The sequence below is a fragment of the Porites lutea genome, chromosome 6 (genome assembly GCF_958299795.1).
Source record: "Porites lutea chromosome 6, jaPorLute2.1, whole genome shotgun sequence".
NCBI classification, from domain to species: domain Eukaryota; kingdom Metazoa; phylum Cnidaria; class Anthozoa; order Scleractinia; family Poritidae; genus Porites; species Porites lutea.
In genome coordinates this window covers 27,737,165-27,755,106 of record NC_133206.1, presented here as the reverse complement: position 1 = coordinate 27,755,106, position 17,942 = coordinate 27,737,165, and the positions used below count along the sequence as shown (strand labels likewise).

Here is a 17,942-nt window from a genome sequence, read left to right as displayed (position 1 = left end):
AATCCTCCGACCCCCCCCCAGGTGATAAATAATGACCGGTCCCTAAGTTTCGCGATTTTTTTACAATCGCGAAAAACGCGAATTTGAAGACTCACGAAATTTAGTACCAATAAGGAACATTTAACTGGCAAAGAAATAGAAAGAATAGATTTGATTTTAGCTCCACTGAATCCCTTGATGCTTGGAACTAATTTACCGTCAGTTTATATATCTCGAACTGAATTAACTTCATCTACCAAAACCATTGCGTCTATCATTGGGCACCTGCCAAGAAGATACATTTTTCAATGTTCTTGTTTGCGATCTCTTTTACATTTCCTTTATTCTCATGCTCAACGAGAACCATTTACAGCGCCACATACCAGACCTACGTAAGCCTGTCCCGATTGTGCTCGGCAGCTAACTTTTGAGCAACTTTTCGAGGTTCTACCAACGTTGAGCATTTTTTTGTCTTTCTGCGGAGCAATTTTGGAGCAAAATGTAGGTTTAGATCTCATATCAAGCACCAAAAAGTCAACAGGGAGGATCGTCCTCTTCTTTTAAAATATTTATCAACCTTTTGACTCATAACCTTTCACTTTTCAACGTTTCGCAGGCCTAAAAAAGCAATTATTACCTTATGAATAATTAATTATTTAGTTCTATGTTTTTACATTTTCTCCCATATTTGCGAGGAACTCTTTAAAGGTAAGCTTCAAGCTATTTTTCTTGAACAATGTTAGCAATTATTGTGTAGAACGAAAAATGAAGCCTTAAATTGACATTTATTTATAAATAAAAATATTCAGAAATTTGGGAAGCAACTTTTTGGATTTTTGGCATTTTTTAGCAACACCAGAGCTACACTGCAGTCACCTCGATAAAACAAAGGACCAAGGGACAGGCAAAATATGCTCACTCGACGCTCTAACAGCATGGATAATAGAAAGACTGGATAGGAAATTGGCTGACGCGATCGGTTTCAACATAGTGGGAAAATGTGACGTCACATTATCGAGAGCCATTCAACCTCTTACATCCGATGTTTTGCGCGTCTTACTTTTCATCGCATACTTCATATCTCTGTCTTCGACTATACAGATTGCCCATGTTTTGAAGTACAGGATGAAGAGGACTTGCTCTCGGAGAAAACAGTTAGAGGGTTCAAAACCGGTAGCGGTAAAAGACAGAATAAATGATTATGAAACTTGTGAGAGCGAAGAATGACTCCAGCGCCCGATAATTTTATGCACCAAACGAGAAGCCTAACTACATAAAAACTATGCGAAACCTTACATTTATACAGCTACAAAACACCTATAAAAAAGGCACAGCCTAATTTTCTACAAACCACAAGAAAACTGGAAATAATTTTAACTCTTTTTATCACGGTTTTGACGATTTCTTTTCTGCTTTCATCGACAAGCTCAGCGAGTGTCAAATTTTATAAGTTAACAACACTTGACAAAATGATTTTATTAACCGGTAGTAGTACCCAGCTCAAATAAGCGTTTAATTTTCCCTTCATTTTTATTTACGAACAACCAGTGACAAGAAGCCGTATTTCAGAAATGTAAAAAAGCGGGGAAAAGCTCACAGCAGAGAAAGGAAATTTGCTTGTGGACCACCGTGGAAACGCCGTTTCTACCTTTTTCAAATCAAGTTTCATAGTGAAGCAAGTTGTTTTGTTATTTTCAGGTATAAATGTACAATGACCCAAGGTACTTTTCAGTCAGGTCTTTGAAAAAGCGAACTGAAACGCTTTTAAAAATGTTATGTAAAACGGTTAATTGTTAACTACTAGAATACAACTGGGAAGCAAACTCTACTGGTTAATAGTAGAACCTTCCTTTTCACGAGGAAACACTTGCCTTCCATAAGGCTTAATAAAACCTAGAAATATATTATCTTTGAAATACTGACCTTTTTTTAGGATGAAACAAAGTTTAAGTTTTTGTGTAGTGTTAACGATGTGGACAGGGAATACTGTAAATCACCTCTGAAATAAATATAAACACTGTTCCTAACGAAAAATAGAAGCTCCTTAATATATGTAAAAAATGAAACAATAGCATCAGGGGTTATGGAGTTTTTGTTTAGTCTGAGGTGAGTGGATGAGGGATTGAAAAAATATGAAAAACATGAAAAACAAACTGCTTATTTGAAAACAAAATTCGTACCCCCAAGAAAGTACAGGTATATGTTTTATTAATTTGATTTAGAATATATCTTGGTAAGGTTTATCATCTACAGGTACCTTGTTGCTTTGGATCTCTAAAAAAACGAGTACAATAATAGTGCTAATCAAGTCCATCTTTGGTTGGAAAACAATGTGATTCTGATAGACCGTCTCAAAGAAGAACACTAACCAACTTAAACACATGACTCTGTGGCTAATATAAGCATTGACCCTCAAACACAGTTAATTTGTCCCACTCACAAAGAAGTAATAAATACGCTTCAGAAGTGACAAATAGATCTTCTGATCATAAATAATTTAGATGCCACCTTCTGGCTCTCATGCGTGACAAAAGCAACTTTGTTGCTGTTTAATACAGAAGATTGATTGATTTGTGCCCTCTCAGGAGAGTACTTGACTCCAATTTTACTGTCTTCATTGACTATGTGTGTTCAGCACATTCTACAATTATAAAAGACAAACAAAAGGGAAACTAAAACACTGTTTAAAAATTAACAACAACACTTACTAGGAGCCTGAACAGAGGATAAAAAATGTCAGTAGGTGTTTTCCCATTGATGCAACAATTATTTATAGTTTATGTAAGGGAAAAGTACAAAAATTATGAGGCTCTTCAGTGCCTTCGAATACAAGCTGCGAGGAGCGACGTGAGTCGATTGTATTCACTGGATATGTAATATAGTAGTTTAATTTTAACATTAAAAGATGAGCAAAATTAACATACTGCTTTACGAACAATTAGCAGGGTTAATCTAGGATATTACTTGAGCGAAACAGTTCTCAACACAAACTAGTCTGTCCATTGGAACTTTATACACCGTGTGCGTACACTTGCTCGGCGCCAGCTCCGAAAGTAGTTAGTTTCAGCCATTTTCAATCGAAATTTTTTTTGCTGAAAAATAACAGCTTTCACTCTGTAACTATGCCTATGCCACAATTCCATCCTTAAAACATCTGTCAATCATAGTTAAGAATAGAAACAAGAAGAAACCTTCATAAGGCGTCCTAAAACAGTCGCCAAGTGTACTAAATATGACTCTGGCAAGGTCAATTTTTGGGACGCAATTTTCTCAAAGACAAGGACAAATAACACAAAACAACAACAAGAAGTTCTTACCTCGAAGGTTCAAGTGTGGCTTTGAATGATCGCCATCGCCGTAAGACAACAAACGAAGGGAAAAACACACAACAAAAATTAAATTACTAATAAAAAATCCGACAAAGAACAACATGCAGGCAAAGAAACCCTGCAGTTCGACTGGTTTGCGCCACCTTTTCGCCATCGTTTTGTCACAAATTTCCGCTATGATTGAACCATCCAACGCCATCTTGGAGCACGAACCAACCAATCGGCGATAAGAAATCAGCCCACGTGACATAAGTTTCCTATCCAGTCTTTCTATTATCCATGCTAACAGGAGAGGTTTTGTCATATCTACATTCTTTCCCGTGTATTTTTCTGTTACTTACTACTGATACATTTTCTTGTTTTTTATATTAAAATTGTTGTTGTTTTTTTTACAAAGATTAACAGTGAAACAGTAAATCGCAGTTAATGGAGCGTGACTAGCCTGCGATCATGCCCTCTCCCTATGTCTCTATAATCTGTTTTCGGGAGGAGGGCATGATACATTTCTTTTACAGATCACATGGAAAAAATCCAGAATCTGGACTTTTTTCTGATTGGATAGGAAACAATACGGATGATTTGCGCTGTTCCGATTGGCCAAAACGCCGCCATCCGTTAGTTGTTGTTGATTTCAGTCTGCATTGTTGCTTGCGTAATGAGCAGTGAATACACACGCGAGTTGGTTATGAAATTTCTGCGGGCTCAGTTTTCTTGATTTTGAAAAAAGTCTAAATACAAATTTCATCCACTGAAATATTTTCCATTTCATCGTAAACTAAAACTTGCAGTCAAAATTGACCGATCATTTGAATGCAATTTGATACCGGCTACAAGTCACAGAACTGGCAACGGGTTCACTTTTCAAATAATTAATTTATGATTGGAATCTTGACCTGATTTGACTGTAGTTCCTCCTTCAGAAACCTGCGAATTATTCTGAGCCATCTTCGCTTTCACAACACTTTTCAGTTAGTGAAATAAGGTGCTTCAGCCTAATTTTGTTTTTCACTGCTTTCGGCACAGAACGAGGTCAAGGAGCTTTTACCAGTAAATTCTTTATTATTTGTAGCTGTTAAAGAAAGGTACGGCAGCTCCAGCTGGCAGTATTTCATCAAAAAAAAAAAAAACCTTTAAACTTTTTTTTTTAGGAAGCGCCATCTGAACGTACTTAAAAAGTTTCTTTTCTTTAAAATTGATTTCGAAAGAGACATTATTCTTGCCAAAATTTGATTCTCGTCTGGTAAACGCATATTGGCTAATAACACGACAGGTCAAGCAGTCGTTAGATTATGTAAATTAGGGGGCAGTTGATGGCTTGTTAAATAAATGTATCAGGCGTTATTTTTTTTCCTTCCCGAGCCAAAGAAGCAAAGAAGCAAAAAAAAACCAACAAAAATAGTAACGGCTGATCTCAGGTTAGAGCGTGACGCGCCAGAGCTCCCGGGGACTGTTATTGTTTTGACGTCGTTATATGCGTCGACGCCATATGTGAGTTGAGTTTGTTGTTGGTTCTCTCCCTTGCTCCGAGAGGTTTTTCTCCGGGTACTCCGGTTTTCCCCTCTCCTCAAAAACCAACACCTCCAAATTCCAATTCGATCTGGAACGCACGGACACGTTTAAACGATTTCATATGAACTCTTAAGTGCTTCGTGGGTAAAAAAGCAATTTAGAATTTACAATTTATGAGCGAAGCAACTCGTGCCATGCAACGCACCATGAATCTACAATAGTTAATATCTTTGTCGCATCTTAGTACAAAGGTACAGACAGGTACCAAGATCAAAATGTTGCAACACTGTCTAGTACGTTTGTAACATTCGTTCTGTATCGCTAGATTCAATAAATACCTCTATTCATGTCTCGTTGTACGCACCGTGTGTCCCTGCAACACTGTTGTACGCCACCGTCCATTTGCTTAGCTTTAGACGTATGTTTATATATAGCTGTAAAAAGGTTATATTAGGCAAAAATCATCATTCGCTTAGCTGTCTTGCTTACTGAACAGTTTACTCGTAAATATTGTAATTTTTTCCCTCCTTCCCTCCCAGTTGAAAGGCGTTGTTGTTGTTATCTGATGTCATACAAATAAAATGTGGTTCACCCATCGTATCTGGCTATCGGTTAAGTCTCGTGGCGACTTCCCCAAGCGTCGTGTTGTCGCACTATTTGAATTGCGATTAGCTTTAGCTCTGTTACACTCCAATGTTTAATCGTTTTGCAATTCAGCACTTGCCGGCGGTGTCGGCCTAAATTGCTGTCATATTGGCTTGAGCAAATTATAAACTGCCTACACTCGTTTCATTAGGTTGCACGATGCTGAGTCGTAGGTTTTCAGCTTATAGTGCCGTGGAGAGTAAGGCTTGTAGGTTGCGTGAGGTTTTAACACAGGAGCGGCGATATAAATTTATGATAAAAACAGCAGACAATTCCAACGTGCAAACGCGATGGCTGTATGCCTATGCTGTAAATCATGATCATTCAACCCTAAGTAGTACAACTAAATCAATTTGTTTTCTTCAAATCCACTGTATCTAACAAAGGTAGCCCGAGCCCACGCTCAAAGAGCGTCTTGATAAGTACGGCTCGTCACCACGCCTTCCCTGCAGCAATATTGTGATTGAGAGAAGCCTGGGGTAAAGAGAAAATCCAAGAAACCAATATGGCGGCAAATCTGAAGCTTGACACTTTATGATAACAGTTTGTGGGGAAAGTAGCACATTCTAGCACACCAAAAGAACACAGCACTGACGTCTAGAGGTTTTTATCAACGCCTGGATCCGCTTAGTTTTTTTTACCACTGGATATTTTCCTCTGAACAGAACACAGGCATGGTGGAACTTATTAAATCGACTCTGGAAGCAATATACAGCTGTTGGATCGACGCGTTGGTAAGTAAGCCAAACGTTATAATTTAACCTTAGTTATATTTAAGAAATCAATATAATCAACGGTAAAAATTTCCGTACAACCCCAGACTTTCATCACTAGATTTATGAGCATATGTTTCGACTCTTTTGATATTAATAAACTGTGTGAAATACCGTAAAATTCCGAAAATAAGCCCCTCCATGTATAAGCCCCTCCAAATATAAGCCACCCAAACTCGTAACGCGAAAAACCGTCCGTTAAATCGCCTTCCAAATATAAGCCCCCCCCGCGCCCCGGCGGGCTTGTACTTGGAAATTGCCCTCAAATACAAAGTAAAACAAACCAAAAATGGTAAATTTCATTCCAACTATAAGGCTAGCCTAATCGATTTTTAAACGCAACTGTCCCTCCGAATATAAGCCCCTCCAAAAATTAGGCCCCTCAAAAAGGGCCCTTGAAAAATATAAGCCCCGGGGCTTATTTTCTGAATTTTACGGTAGTCTGAAATAGTCCTTTTCACAGTTACGGGTGGAAACAAGGCTAGAGTTGACCTTGTTTTGACATAAACTCTTCCTGCTTTATTAGGTAAATCATGTTGCTCTTATGCTAACTAGTATTTATTACCAGGATTTTCGTAAGAAAAGGAAAGAGGTTTAATGTATCAAAGTAAGGTCAAGCTCAGCCTCACGTGCACTCAGAGGCTAGGGTACCTAATAAAGCTCATAACTGTAAAATGGTCTAACGAGCACTCACAAGCTAATGAAGGAAAACAATTTAAATGGCCTAAACCAGTACGTTCTCGCTATTAAAAAGAACCGTTCTTTACACAAATCTATGGCCACCTCTGACTCCTATATAGACACAGCCATGCTTGTAAAACTCAACTCCCTTTGCACACCCTGGTGCATGTTGTTAGGAGTTTTTGCGCAAAGTTCGAAACTGGTCAAACTACTTAGCCAACAACCCAACATTTGTTTTGTTCCTTGTTTGCCCGAAGCATAGCACAAAAATGTTGGATCCGTTTGCACAACTCTTCCAACATTGTTGGGGGCCACGCACGCTCATCTCAAGGGGTTTAAGGCCTGGGTCAAAGGTGTGTTCTGAGCATATGAATGACGGCAGTATCTTTCGCTAGGAGACCTAGAACAAAATGAAGTTTTTCCCAAAGGCAAATCTTAAGGTTTTCTGGTGCCTTAACGTTTAATTATGGTGACATGACATGCCATGTAACCAAAAATTGAGAATGAAGGAAATTGGCAAATTGGTGGTGAATTCACTTTTTTCGGATAAGCAAATTGGCATTTATAAACATACCTAACTTTCTACATTTGGAATGAATGTACATGAAGTTTAAAATTAAAGTTTTTAATAATTCAAGATTAAATTTGGGCATTTAAGATGATGTTTTCCTTCATAATTTCATATTGAAGGGCAATGGACGGTCATGGGGATGGTCCTGTGTTAGTGTTAGAAATATTTAATATGAATTAGAAAAATGTTATTGCTGGATTTCTTTCCTTAAACCGGCCACCAATTGGTCAATAATTTACAATTTTTAGCAAAGTGGTCACGTGACATATCACGTGACTTATTTACACAATATTCATACTTTAAAATGTTAAGGACGATGAGTTCTTTACATGTGCCAAATTTTGACTCAGTGCCATCATCTATGCCAAAGTTATAGCCAATAATTCATTTTCCTCAGGTAAACCCCTTAGTCCCAGGCCTTAAACTACTTGAGATTACCCATGGTCTCCTTGGTAACGGTCAACAAGTGACATTATTACAAAAGGATCAACACACCTTATGCTCGTTATCTACTTCAGAATTCACCGGCTAATTATAGTACTGAAAGTAAGGTCTTTGTGATAATCTTGAACTTGAGTGGACGTTACTATCAGAAATGATGTTTTCTAATGTTGCGGGGGATATGAAAAAATGATCCTCAAGTAAAAATTATCCTTTGCTCCTTTTTCCCGCTCCCGGCGTGGCGGTGGGAGTTCTCTGACTCTCTGTGGTATAGTTTGGTAAGAATTCATTTCCAGGCTTACTACAGTGATCGAACTTGACTTACAATTACGTTTTGCTGTAAATATTAGTCTGTTAGCTCAATGGTAGAGTTATTTGATTTTAGATATGTTAAAAGACATTTTGTCTTAAATCAGCCAACCCCTCTCTCCTAAGGAGGGGACTAAAGTTGGATATTTAACCTTATAATAATGGCTTTAAATTTGTTGCCTTTGTTATCAGTATACAGAAGGAAGCTTCGCTTTTAGGCTTGGCTAAATCTATATAATATTGAAGTGAAGCACCTGTTATCGTTAACTTGATCATCACTACATTCTACGCCCCTAAACAGCCTCCATAATGTCAGAAGCTTAAGTAGATTTTACTGAGTAATCTGCAAACTAGCCCTACGTTAACAGAGTAACACGTCAGGTCGACTCACTTTGGAGTCATCACAAGAGAGTGTCGAGGGTTTCGCTGGTGCTGGGGCATTGATCATTGTAACATTCCTGGCTCTCATCTAACAGTGTAAAATCATAATATGGGGTATCAGCTGTCATCATTTGTTCAAGGGTTGGTATCATTTCGGAGAATGAGGGTCGTTCATTCGGATCATCCCTCCAGCAGTCCAGCATTAACTTGTACCTGTCGAGAAAAAAATATTATGGCTTATGCTTTGGTCAAGTTTGCCAATTATGACGATAGCCAAAACTGTCGTCAAGCTACCACACGCAGCTCACTTTGACCTCTGATGATCGTTGTTGTCGAATAGGCAATCGCTGTTAACAACAATCTTTTCAATAAGTACACTCACCTGAATGATCACATTTCACCTAGTTACGAGACGAAATACTGGGTTCAAGCTATTTACATTGCCATGTTTTGCCGAGCGAGATTACCTAAGATTTGGTTTTCACTTCAGCAAAACGAAATTTCTCTTGTGAGTGGTATAGAAGGGATGAAATTATCCATTTTAAAGCGGAGCATTAGCGGGTAGTTCTTAACGTTCATGACGTCAAAGGAACGTGAATGAAATTGGGGTGTGATTCTACTTCGTCTGGTAGAGATAGAGTTAAGCCTGGTTGTTTTTGATCGATATACTTGCGTTGGCGTTATATTCGCCAGTTGCATTGATTTTTGTCGCAATCAAGTCGCACAAGTACTCGCCAGAGAGTCGTGATTGTTTTTTTTTTATTGTCACTTCCTACCTTCCTAAAGATAAAGTCAATCGAAGTGTATTGTACTTTACCCTTGGCGTTTTACCGATGAACTGAAAGAAGTAGTCGAGAACGCGGCTTTGTTATGAACGTTTTAAAGATTATTATGCCTATAGCGTAACAATGGTGTTTTAAAAAAATATCGTATTTCTTGTTTGGTACAGATATTAATTGCGAGTCATTTGTAATAAGTTTACTTACATTTCATCACTGCAAGTGTTTGGTTGTTCCATGCGATACCCCTTCTTAAGGAGATTGTACAACTGGGCATGGCTGATTCTGGGATAAGGAGTCCTCCCTAAAATGTTTAATTTAAATATCATTTGGGAAGGTTCAAAGAACTTTTAAGCCAACATTACGTCTGTCAAGAACTTTTAGTTATTGTGGCACGTGACAGATTAACTCACAACGTTGATAGTGATCTTGTACCCAGATCTCTTGTCGACGAAGCCGAGGACGAGGTCGCTTCGACTGTACGCTGTTCTGTTGCAAAGCACGCCGGAAGCAGCTAAAGCAGGAAAGAATTGTTGGGGGAAACCGAGACCTAGTGGAGAGTTTCTCCCAACTTACGTTCTCTTGCCGTTTCCTGCGTGCTTTTCAACTAAACAGAGCACAGTGTCAAGGCTTTTTTATTTGTTTCATGATAAAGAATCCGTTAAATTCCCCATAAATCACTTTTTAATTTTCCAAACAAACTTTCGGCAGATGGTGCGACACTTTAGCTGGGTATTTATACTCTCATAAAGCACACGTTTGCAACCAAACAGAGTGCGCGTTATATCTAGACTTCATTGTAAATCAACATATTTCATTGGTTACTCTTCCTGTTAAGATTGTGAGGGAGTGCGCCTGTCCGGCGATCACGTGACGTACGTATTTGACCAGACCTCGCCTTTGGCTTCCTCGACAAGAGATCTGGATACGGAGTTACGTTGTTAGAATTTATTAGTAAAATAAAAAAACAAATGCAATAGACAATCATTCTACTTCCGGTCTAACATCAGTCAAAGCGATAAAGATATCTCACCCATGGTAGCCATTTCCCACAAAACAACTCCGAAGGACCATCTAAGGAACAAGGTACAGTATGATGAAAATAAATAATCAGTGAAACAACTTAACAATCATAAATTAAAAAGTTCTGATAAGAGGAAGAGAGAAATTACTCTTGATTGTCCGCGAATCCTTACATCAATATTTTTCTTCTAAACGTAGCCGGAAAGGTCAATAGTTTTATTCCATGCTAATATTTCATTAGGGTATCTTGGTATGAACAAAATAACAGCCTGCTGACCACTTGCTGTGATTCTATTCATCATGAGGTTCTTAGCGAAGCATGCAGTGACACAGAGTTTTACTCAGTGGAGGGTGGCCCTTTAATGGTAGTCATCCCCGGAGAGAAATACAGTAAATAAGCCATTTGCACGATGACGTCTTTTTACTTCTAAGACAAAAATTCATTTCTTTTCTTCTTTGATTTTGAAATTTGGTAAACCCATTGAAGTTTAAATACCAAAAGCCCTAATCTGCACAAGAAAGCAAAACCCTGAAGATTTCTGGTAGTAGTTATAAAATGACGTCATCATGCGAGTGGCCTATTGTGTAACTGGGAAAGACGGGATTAAACACAGGCTCTAAAATCGGAAGCTAGGACGTATTCAATCTTCTTTTTGCCTCCTACGCAGGATTTTTTAGGGGAGCTCGTATTTCGTCCCTCCCCACAAACGTCTGCTCAACTGAGAACAACATTCCTTTTCCATTATTTTATTCGCGTGATAAGTGACCAGTTCAATCAACAGTTTTGAAATTAAGTGTTGATAGGCTAAACACGACTCATAAGCTCATGGTCGTGTAAAAACGTGACTGTAGATTTACCTTTTTCCTTCTTCTCTTTCTTACGCTAAGGTTATGCAGTGCACGAAGTATTCTAAAACCTGAATATATCTTACTTTTGCCGCTCTGAATCTAACATTTACTAGAGGTCATATAGCTTTCCCAGTGTTCCATACAGATCGAGTAATTATCGGGTAACCCTGCGGTCAAGTTCAACCTTCCAGAACTTGAAAGATACAATGTGATTGGCTAAGCTTGGGAAAGGGATGTTGTTTTCGGTTGAGCAGGAGTTTGTTGGGAGGGACGAAATCCGAGCTTCGCTAAAACGCCTGCGTGGGAGGTTAACCTTCTTTTGGTTGGAATAAATTCAAACCCAGTCCCCTTTGAAAAGAAAGGGATGATAACTGGTAAGAGAGCAGTTATCAAGGAGAATTTCCAAAAATTGTCTCTGGCGAACAAGGCCTAGGAAGCAAATGACTCAGTAGTAGGTTTCTCTGTTTTTAGTCTTGGTATGTGACTCGTTCTAATACCTGTGTTGCAGGTGACGATAGGCCTAAGAAACTTTGCAAAATTTAATTTTAACTTACACATCACTCTTGGAAGTAAAAATTCCAGTCTCCAATGAATCAGGTGCTGTCCATTTTATGGGCAGTTTCTTAACGGTGGCCACCTCGTATATCTCACTGTCACCTGTGCGGCGTAGCATACCAAAATCAGAAATCTTCACCGCTTTGTTTTCACCAAGTAAGATGTTACGGGCTGCCAGATCGCGATGAACAAATCCTTTACTTGCCAAGTATTCCTGATAAAATGATGATTTAAAACTTAGTGTTTTCTATCTACTTGTTAGCCGTTTGCCTGATCCCTTTTCCCCTTTGTAGCTGCTTATTTTCTTCTGAGACAGATTTTTCTAGTTACTAATAGTTACCAGTTCTGACAAAACGTAATGAGGTGAAGCCATTATTTGAGCATTTTTGACTCTTTTTTGTGGGCAACAGATTATTTTAGCTGTGAAAGGTTTGAACCCAGTGGTCATTTCATAAGTTGGTTGATATTGATCGTTCGGGTGAACGAAGTCCTGAATAGGACTGTTTTTGACAGTGACTGACGTTTCGACAACCTGTGCGGTAGTCATCTTCAGAGTCAAAGTGAGTTAAATCACGTTAGTTAATGATATTAAACTCCGATTATTGGCCTGTTTGGTCAGTTAAGTCGCGATGTTATTGGTCGTCTGCCAATTAACCCGTAATGTTATTGGCTATATGAAGACTGTATGAAGACTATGGTGCGTATCGATCCGTCTATCGCATTTGTCACAGTTTAACAGTCGTTTATTGTTAGTCAAATTGTCGGTTGTCCAGTCACCCTCTTGTAGTTAGTTTTGCTTGAAGGCCATCAATTAGTCGTTTGTACGGTGCCGGTAACTGTTGACTACGATTTAGTGCGGTTTGCTCTAAGTTTGTAAATCAACCTTCTAAAGTGAGTCGTTGATAGTAGTATATACAGTACGTACTACAATTCGATTTGATGTTTCGTCTGTAAATGGTGTTTAGCAATGTGATTGTTGACATCACCATTTCTTGTCGCTCGTTTGTGTTCAGTCAGTCGCGTGCTTAGGTTTCTGCCGGTCTTACCAATGTAAGTAGCCTGGCAGTTGTAGCATTTTATCTTGTATATTGCTCCCTGTCTGTCCTCCGGGTTTTCTTTGTCCTTGACATTAGCAATTAGTCGTCGTAAAGTGGTTATCGCCTTGTGTACAACGCATAGGATGTGAGGTTGTAGTATATGTGCGATAGTTTCAGAAGTGCCTCTATTTCACGGTATAGTCGCTGTCGAATATATATTAAACTTTAGGCGTAAAAACAAAATCTTTGTTTTCGGATGTATGATTCCTTTCCCATAGCAAAGAAATAACCTACCATTCCCTTAGCAATCTGCCACGCAAAACTCATCATATCATCTACAGAAAAAACGTGATCTTTATTGTCGATGTCACAAGAGCCTTCGTCGTGCTCTGTAGAGGCTTTCACTGTGGTCCTTTCAAGGGATTCAAGAAACTGGTCGTCTTTAAAGGTCGATGGTAATGACTGTAACCTCTTTTCGTTTTCTTTTCCAGGTTTGGTTTCTGGAGATGATACGTATACGTTCATGGCATCACCTTTGGACTTGCTTTTCTCGTTTTCCGAACTTTCTATTCTCTTTTGCTTTCCATTAGCGTCGCTGTTCCTATCCTCTGTTTCTTTAGTCAAGGTTATTCCATCGCTTCCCTTCGGTTCGTCATAGGTCGTGAGCTGATGAGTGGGTCCTTCGCCTCCTACCATAACAAGGTTTGCAGCAACTTCTAGGAGATTTCTCGAACTCTCCCCTAGCGATGTTGTCTCTTCTTTTTCCAAAGTTGAACACTGAGGTAGTATTTCAAGTAGGCGATCAACATTGGTGTCAACATCGGTTACCTTGGATTTGTGTGGATTTTCTAGTTCTTTCAGTTGCATGGAACCATTTTCCTCGTGTTTTTCATTTTTAATCTTCCCTCCTTTTATCTCTCGACCATCCATGTTTTTCTTGTGACTTTCTAAGACATCGGTATGGTCATTATTCTTCTTTGTAAGCTGCAAGTAGTTCAAACATGATTTAAGTTTACAAATTAATATTCTGTATAGTAAAGACTGGTAAAGCAATTTTTACCAGAGCCAAAAGATCATTTTCTACACAGACGAAAGCGCAATAACTATACGACATATACAGCTTATTATAGATATTTCTTTCTTTAGAAATAAGATTTTCTGATTTTAGACCAAATAAATTACCCGTTTTCAAGAAAGCGGTATCAACTTTTGGATATAGAATGTAAAAGTGGTTCCACAGTGGTTTTGGCTCTCCTTAGATGTTTTAAATATGCAAAACACTTTCATTATAGACTGCATGCGACAAGCTTTGCAAGGTGAAAGAAATGTTGTGGGAAATGGCGTTGCCGTTAGTTGCTTCATTAAAAATGGCCATCATCTTTGCTGTCACCCTAAATTTTACCGAAAATTCAGGTTAAAACAAATTAGAGGATAACCTTTGAGTAAGGAATATACGTCCGCCCTTTCGCCCGAGTGTCTACTCTCCCATGTGTTCATGATTTTTTAACCCAAAGAGTCGTTATCATGTTTCTGGTTGTATTATCAATGCTTCATAAATTTGTTAACAGAAATTGAAGACATGTACAAAAAATTTGAATTTACTTTATATTTTGAGAAATGCTCCAGGCTATGCATTTATCGGAAATGTAACGGGACAACAAATAAGCTGATATAAATTTTGTTAATAGGGAGAAAATGGCAAAAAATTGATACATACAGTAACAAGCTTTATTTGCTGTCTTTTGTTTCTAAGCCACTGCAGAAGATCTCCGTGAGGAACATACTCCATGATCAACATAATGGGCTCCGACCGAATCCAAAAACCGAGTATGCTAAGAATGTTTCGATGCGATCCAACGTCCTTCATGAGGTCAATTTCCTGAAGAAACTGTCTTTTTTCCTCCTCTCCAGCATTTTCTAAACAAAGCGGGAGTTAATGAACAAAAGGATATCAGTTAAAATCAGTCAAGAAAAACAATATCGAGAGGGTTTGTGAACTGCTTAGCCATTCAAAGAAAGTGATGATGAAGGGCATCATGTTTTGAATCAAAATGTTAACGTGACAAAACGAGCAAAGTTCGCAGCATTGGCTAGACGTATCGCTGACAATTTATGCTTGCTGCAGCAGTATAAATGGAACACAATCAAAATATATAGGATTGCCGCGATTAATCATCAACGCGCCATACAGATCAAGTTCCATGATCATTCTTGACTTTTTCATCAGTCGGCGAAAAAACTGGCCGTTGTTTACAGGTTATTTTGGCAGTTGGGGTCATGCGTTGGTGGCTGTTGCCGTTGAAGAGACGTTTAAACAAGAGTCATTGTGTAGACTGTCCCTAGAGACAGAAAATAGTGACCGTTGTAGAGAGGTGGCCGATTATGGAGGTTTGACTTTAGCTTTAGCATCAACAAGATGTCTGTCACATGTAAGTTAAGCTATTTTCCATTGCATTGTCGGAAGTAGAGGCCTTGATCCCACATGGAAGTGAACTTCGAGTATACTAAAGTTACACAAACTTTATTTGCGTTAACAACGTGCTGGTCGAACATGATTTGTAAACATTCATCGAAAATGGCTTAGTAGCTCACCAAGAAGGACTTTAACAGCAACAATTCGTCCTTCATTGTCCTTCAATGTTCGTAGTCTGTCCTTGGAATGTACATTTGGATTTCTTGCACTGGTATCGGGATATATATTTGCGTTTGTTACCTCCTTCATCACACCTTTATGAACCTTGCCAAAAGCCCCTCGACTAAGTTCCCCCATGATGGTTACTCGCTCGTGTGAGACTTCCAGTGACATAAAATGAACAATTTCTTTCTTGGATCTAAATAAGAATTATCCAATATTAGTTAAAAATTTCGTTTTGTACAGGATCAAACTATGAAGAAACTGCATAGGAAGAACGGTTTTTCCTACTGCTTAGGCGGCGGAGCAGGGAGGTCCATAGCCCCTCTCCCCCCCCCCCCCCCCAAACAAAAATTTGTGAGGGGGTCACTTTTGTCCGTAATCGCCATTACGGATGTATTTAACATTACCTGTGACATCGGCGTCTTTAAAACGCACATTTCCTGCCCTCACTAGACGATCTGCTACCTAAAAGCACCACGAATCAGGACCGCCTAAACAAATTCCTGCTGAAGCATTGTCACAAATTGCAATCTTCACACTAGACACTGTGAAGATTACAAAGCGATTTGCCTGTGCTAACGAAAAACGCACTCAGCAGACCGGCGCTCTCCAAACTGGGCTAACCAGGAGGTGGTCAAATTTGGGCAGTGGCAGCCATGGACAGCTGTTTCGCCCTTATTGGGTTTCTGCAACGTGGCATAGCCGTCAGTAAATGAACAGGGAAAACCAGTGTAAAAAGACCCTTTGGCGAGACTCCCCACCCCACCCCCCACGTTTCGAAAGGCTCCGCCGCCTCTGTTGTTTAGACACATTATGGAAAGTTCCTTTCTTATGGGGACCAATAGAATTCCTTGACTACAATTTGCCTTTTGTTGAAACTGGGGTCAAGTGCGCATTTCTGTCTTCGTTCTAGTCTGGACACGCTATGTACCTGTCGGCTGTCGAAAAATAAACTGTATTGAAAGCGAATACAAGAAAAACAATCAAACAAACGAAACACACTGTACCTTTCTGTTAAACTTACGGCCTGTAGCACATATTGTAATATATAATTTAAAGGCCAGTTTATACGTAACGGTTTGTCTGCCCGGTTTTCTAACGAAAATAGATGGTGAACTGAAAAGTTGGGCCCATTTTGTATTTAGATCCTCCGTCAATCGGAAAATACACCAGGCAAACAAATCGGCTTTCAAGTCCGAGCAAAAACATTATGTTTCCTCGGAGAACTACTTTTCGAAGAAATTGTCGGATATGACGCGAGTGTCAGTGTCAGTGCCCAACTTTGTAAACATGCCTAGAGTAAACCATCTTGACTTTTCAGTGCCATTTAAGCATACCGTTCTTCCCTTTTTTGCCTCCTTCGGTAGATCCCTACGAGAATTGCTGCCGCAAGAGTAACGGTGATTCCAAGAACTATTCCCAAAGTTTTTGTAGCGTCATCGTTAGCTGGAAAGACAGAAATAAATTAATGTAAACGATATGGAATGCATGCGATTTTCATGTACGTCATCCATAAGAGGATAGGCGTTATTGTCTCGGTTGTGGGAGTTTGTTTTATATTAAAACAAAATTGACTGATATTATAAATAGGATAATGTCTAGTTAGTTAGGCCTTCTTTGTAAAAATAATGCGCGTAGGGTAAGGTAGAAAATGTTCTCGTTCCTTGAACGTGACTTGAACGACGGTCATTATTGTGGCGATGACTTGCTCTTACATTTACCCCGTTCAAAATAATAGAGAGATGAATCATAAATACATCAAGGACTTTTTTTTTCCGCGGCCGGCATTTTCTGGTTAGTTTCTAATCTAATGGCATCATCCGTGAATTGAACGAATATAAAGCCTCACTGGTCCTGGGTGGAGTAGCGTTCCGCGCATACGGCGTTTTGACTAGTCACGCAATGACGAGTGACGAGGCCCTAAGAATGTCTGCTTAGGAGGAACGCCAGCGCGGCTTGGGTTAAGGCAATCTATATTTTGTTCCCTTGCGGTACTTACAGTAGACGTCTTGTGTTTCTTGCTTTATCTTGGGTGAGTTAGTTTGAACTTGCCAAGGAGTAGACCAGTCACTTTGAAGTTCTCCAATCCACGAAGACACTTCAATCTGATAGATTTTGTCGCCGTCAAGTTTCAATAGATGATATAATTTCGCTGAAGTATGCTCTTCTACGCGGCGTTCTCCTCTGTAGCCCTGTGGATTTATCACCCTAAAGCGTATGGTGTTCTTCGTAGTGGCACACACGTCATTACTCCATGTGAGGTTCACTGTACAACTATTTATCTTGCTTTCCTTCTTGTTAATAACTGGAGTTTTCGGCGTGCCTTAGATTCACAAAAATATAACGTCAACAGTTAGTTATTTACTTGTGTGTAGGCTACAAGGAATTCGGTTTAATTCTTTTGTTTCTGATCAATTAAGATAGAGCACCAAAATATGGGGATTCT

At 39.1% G+C, this 17,942-nt stretch overlaps 1 protein-coding gene across 1 annotated transcript; it reads right to left on the bottom strand.

Annotated features, from left to right (window-relative positions):
* Positions 1 to 7,569: 7,569 nt before the first annotated feature.
* Positions 7,570 to 13,791, bottom strand: LOC140940683 (proto-oncogene tyrosine-protein kinase receptor Ret-like). Its single transcript, XM_073389662.1, has 5 exons — positions 13,156 to 13,791; positions 11,824 to 12,038; positions 10,431 to 10,471; positions 9,605 to 9,701; positions 7,570 to 8,831 (listed from the first exon to the last, which is right to left on the bottom strand). Exons 1-5 carry the CDS (start codon positions 13,789 to 13,791, stop codon positions 8,639 to 8,641), a joined length of 1,182 nt encoding a protein of 393 aa, XP_073245763.1. The 3' UTR covers positions 7,570 to 8,638.
* Positions 13,792 to 17,942: the final 4,151 nt, after the last annotated feature.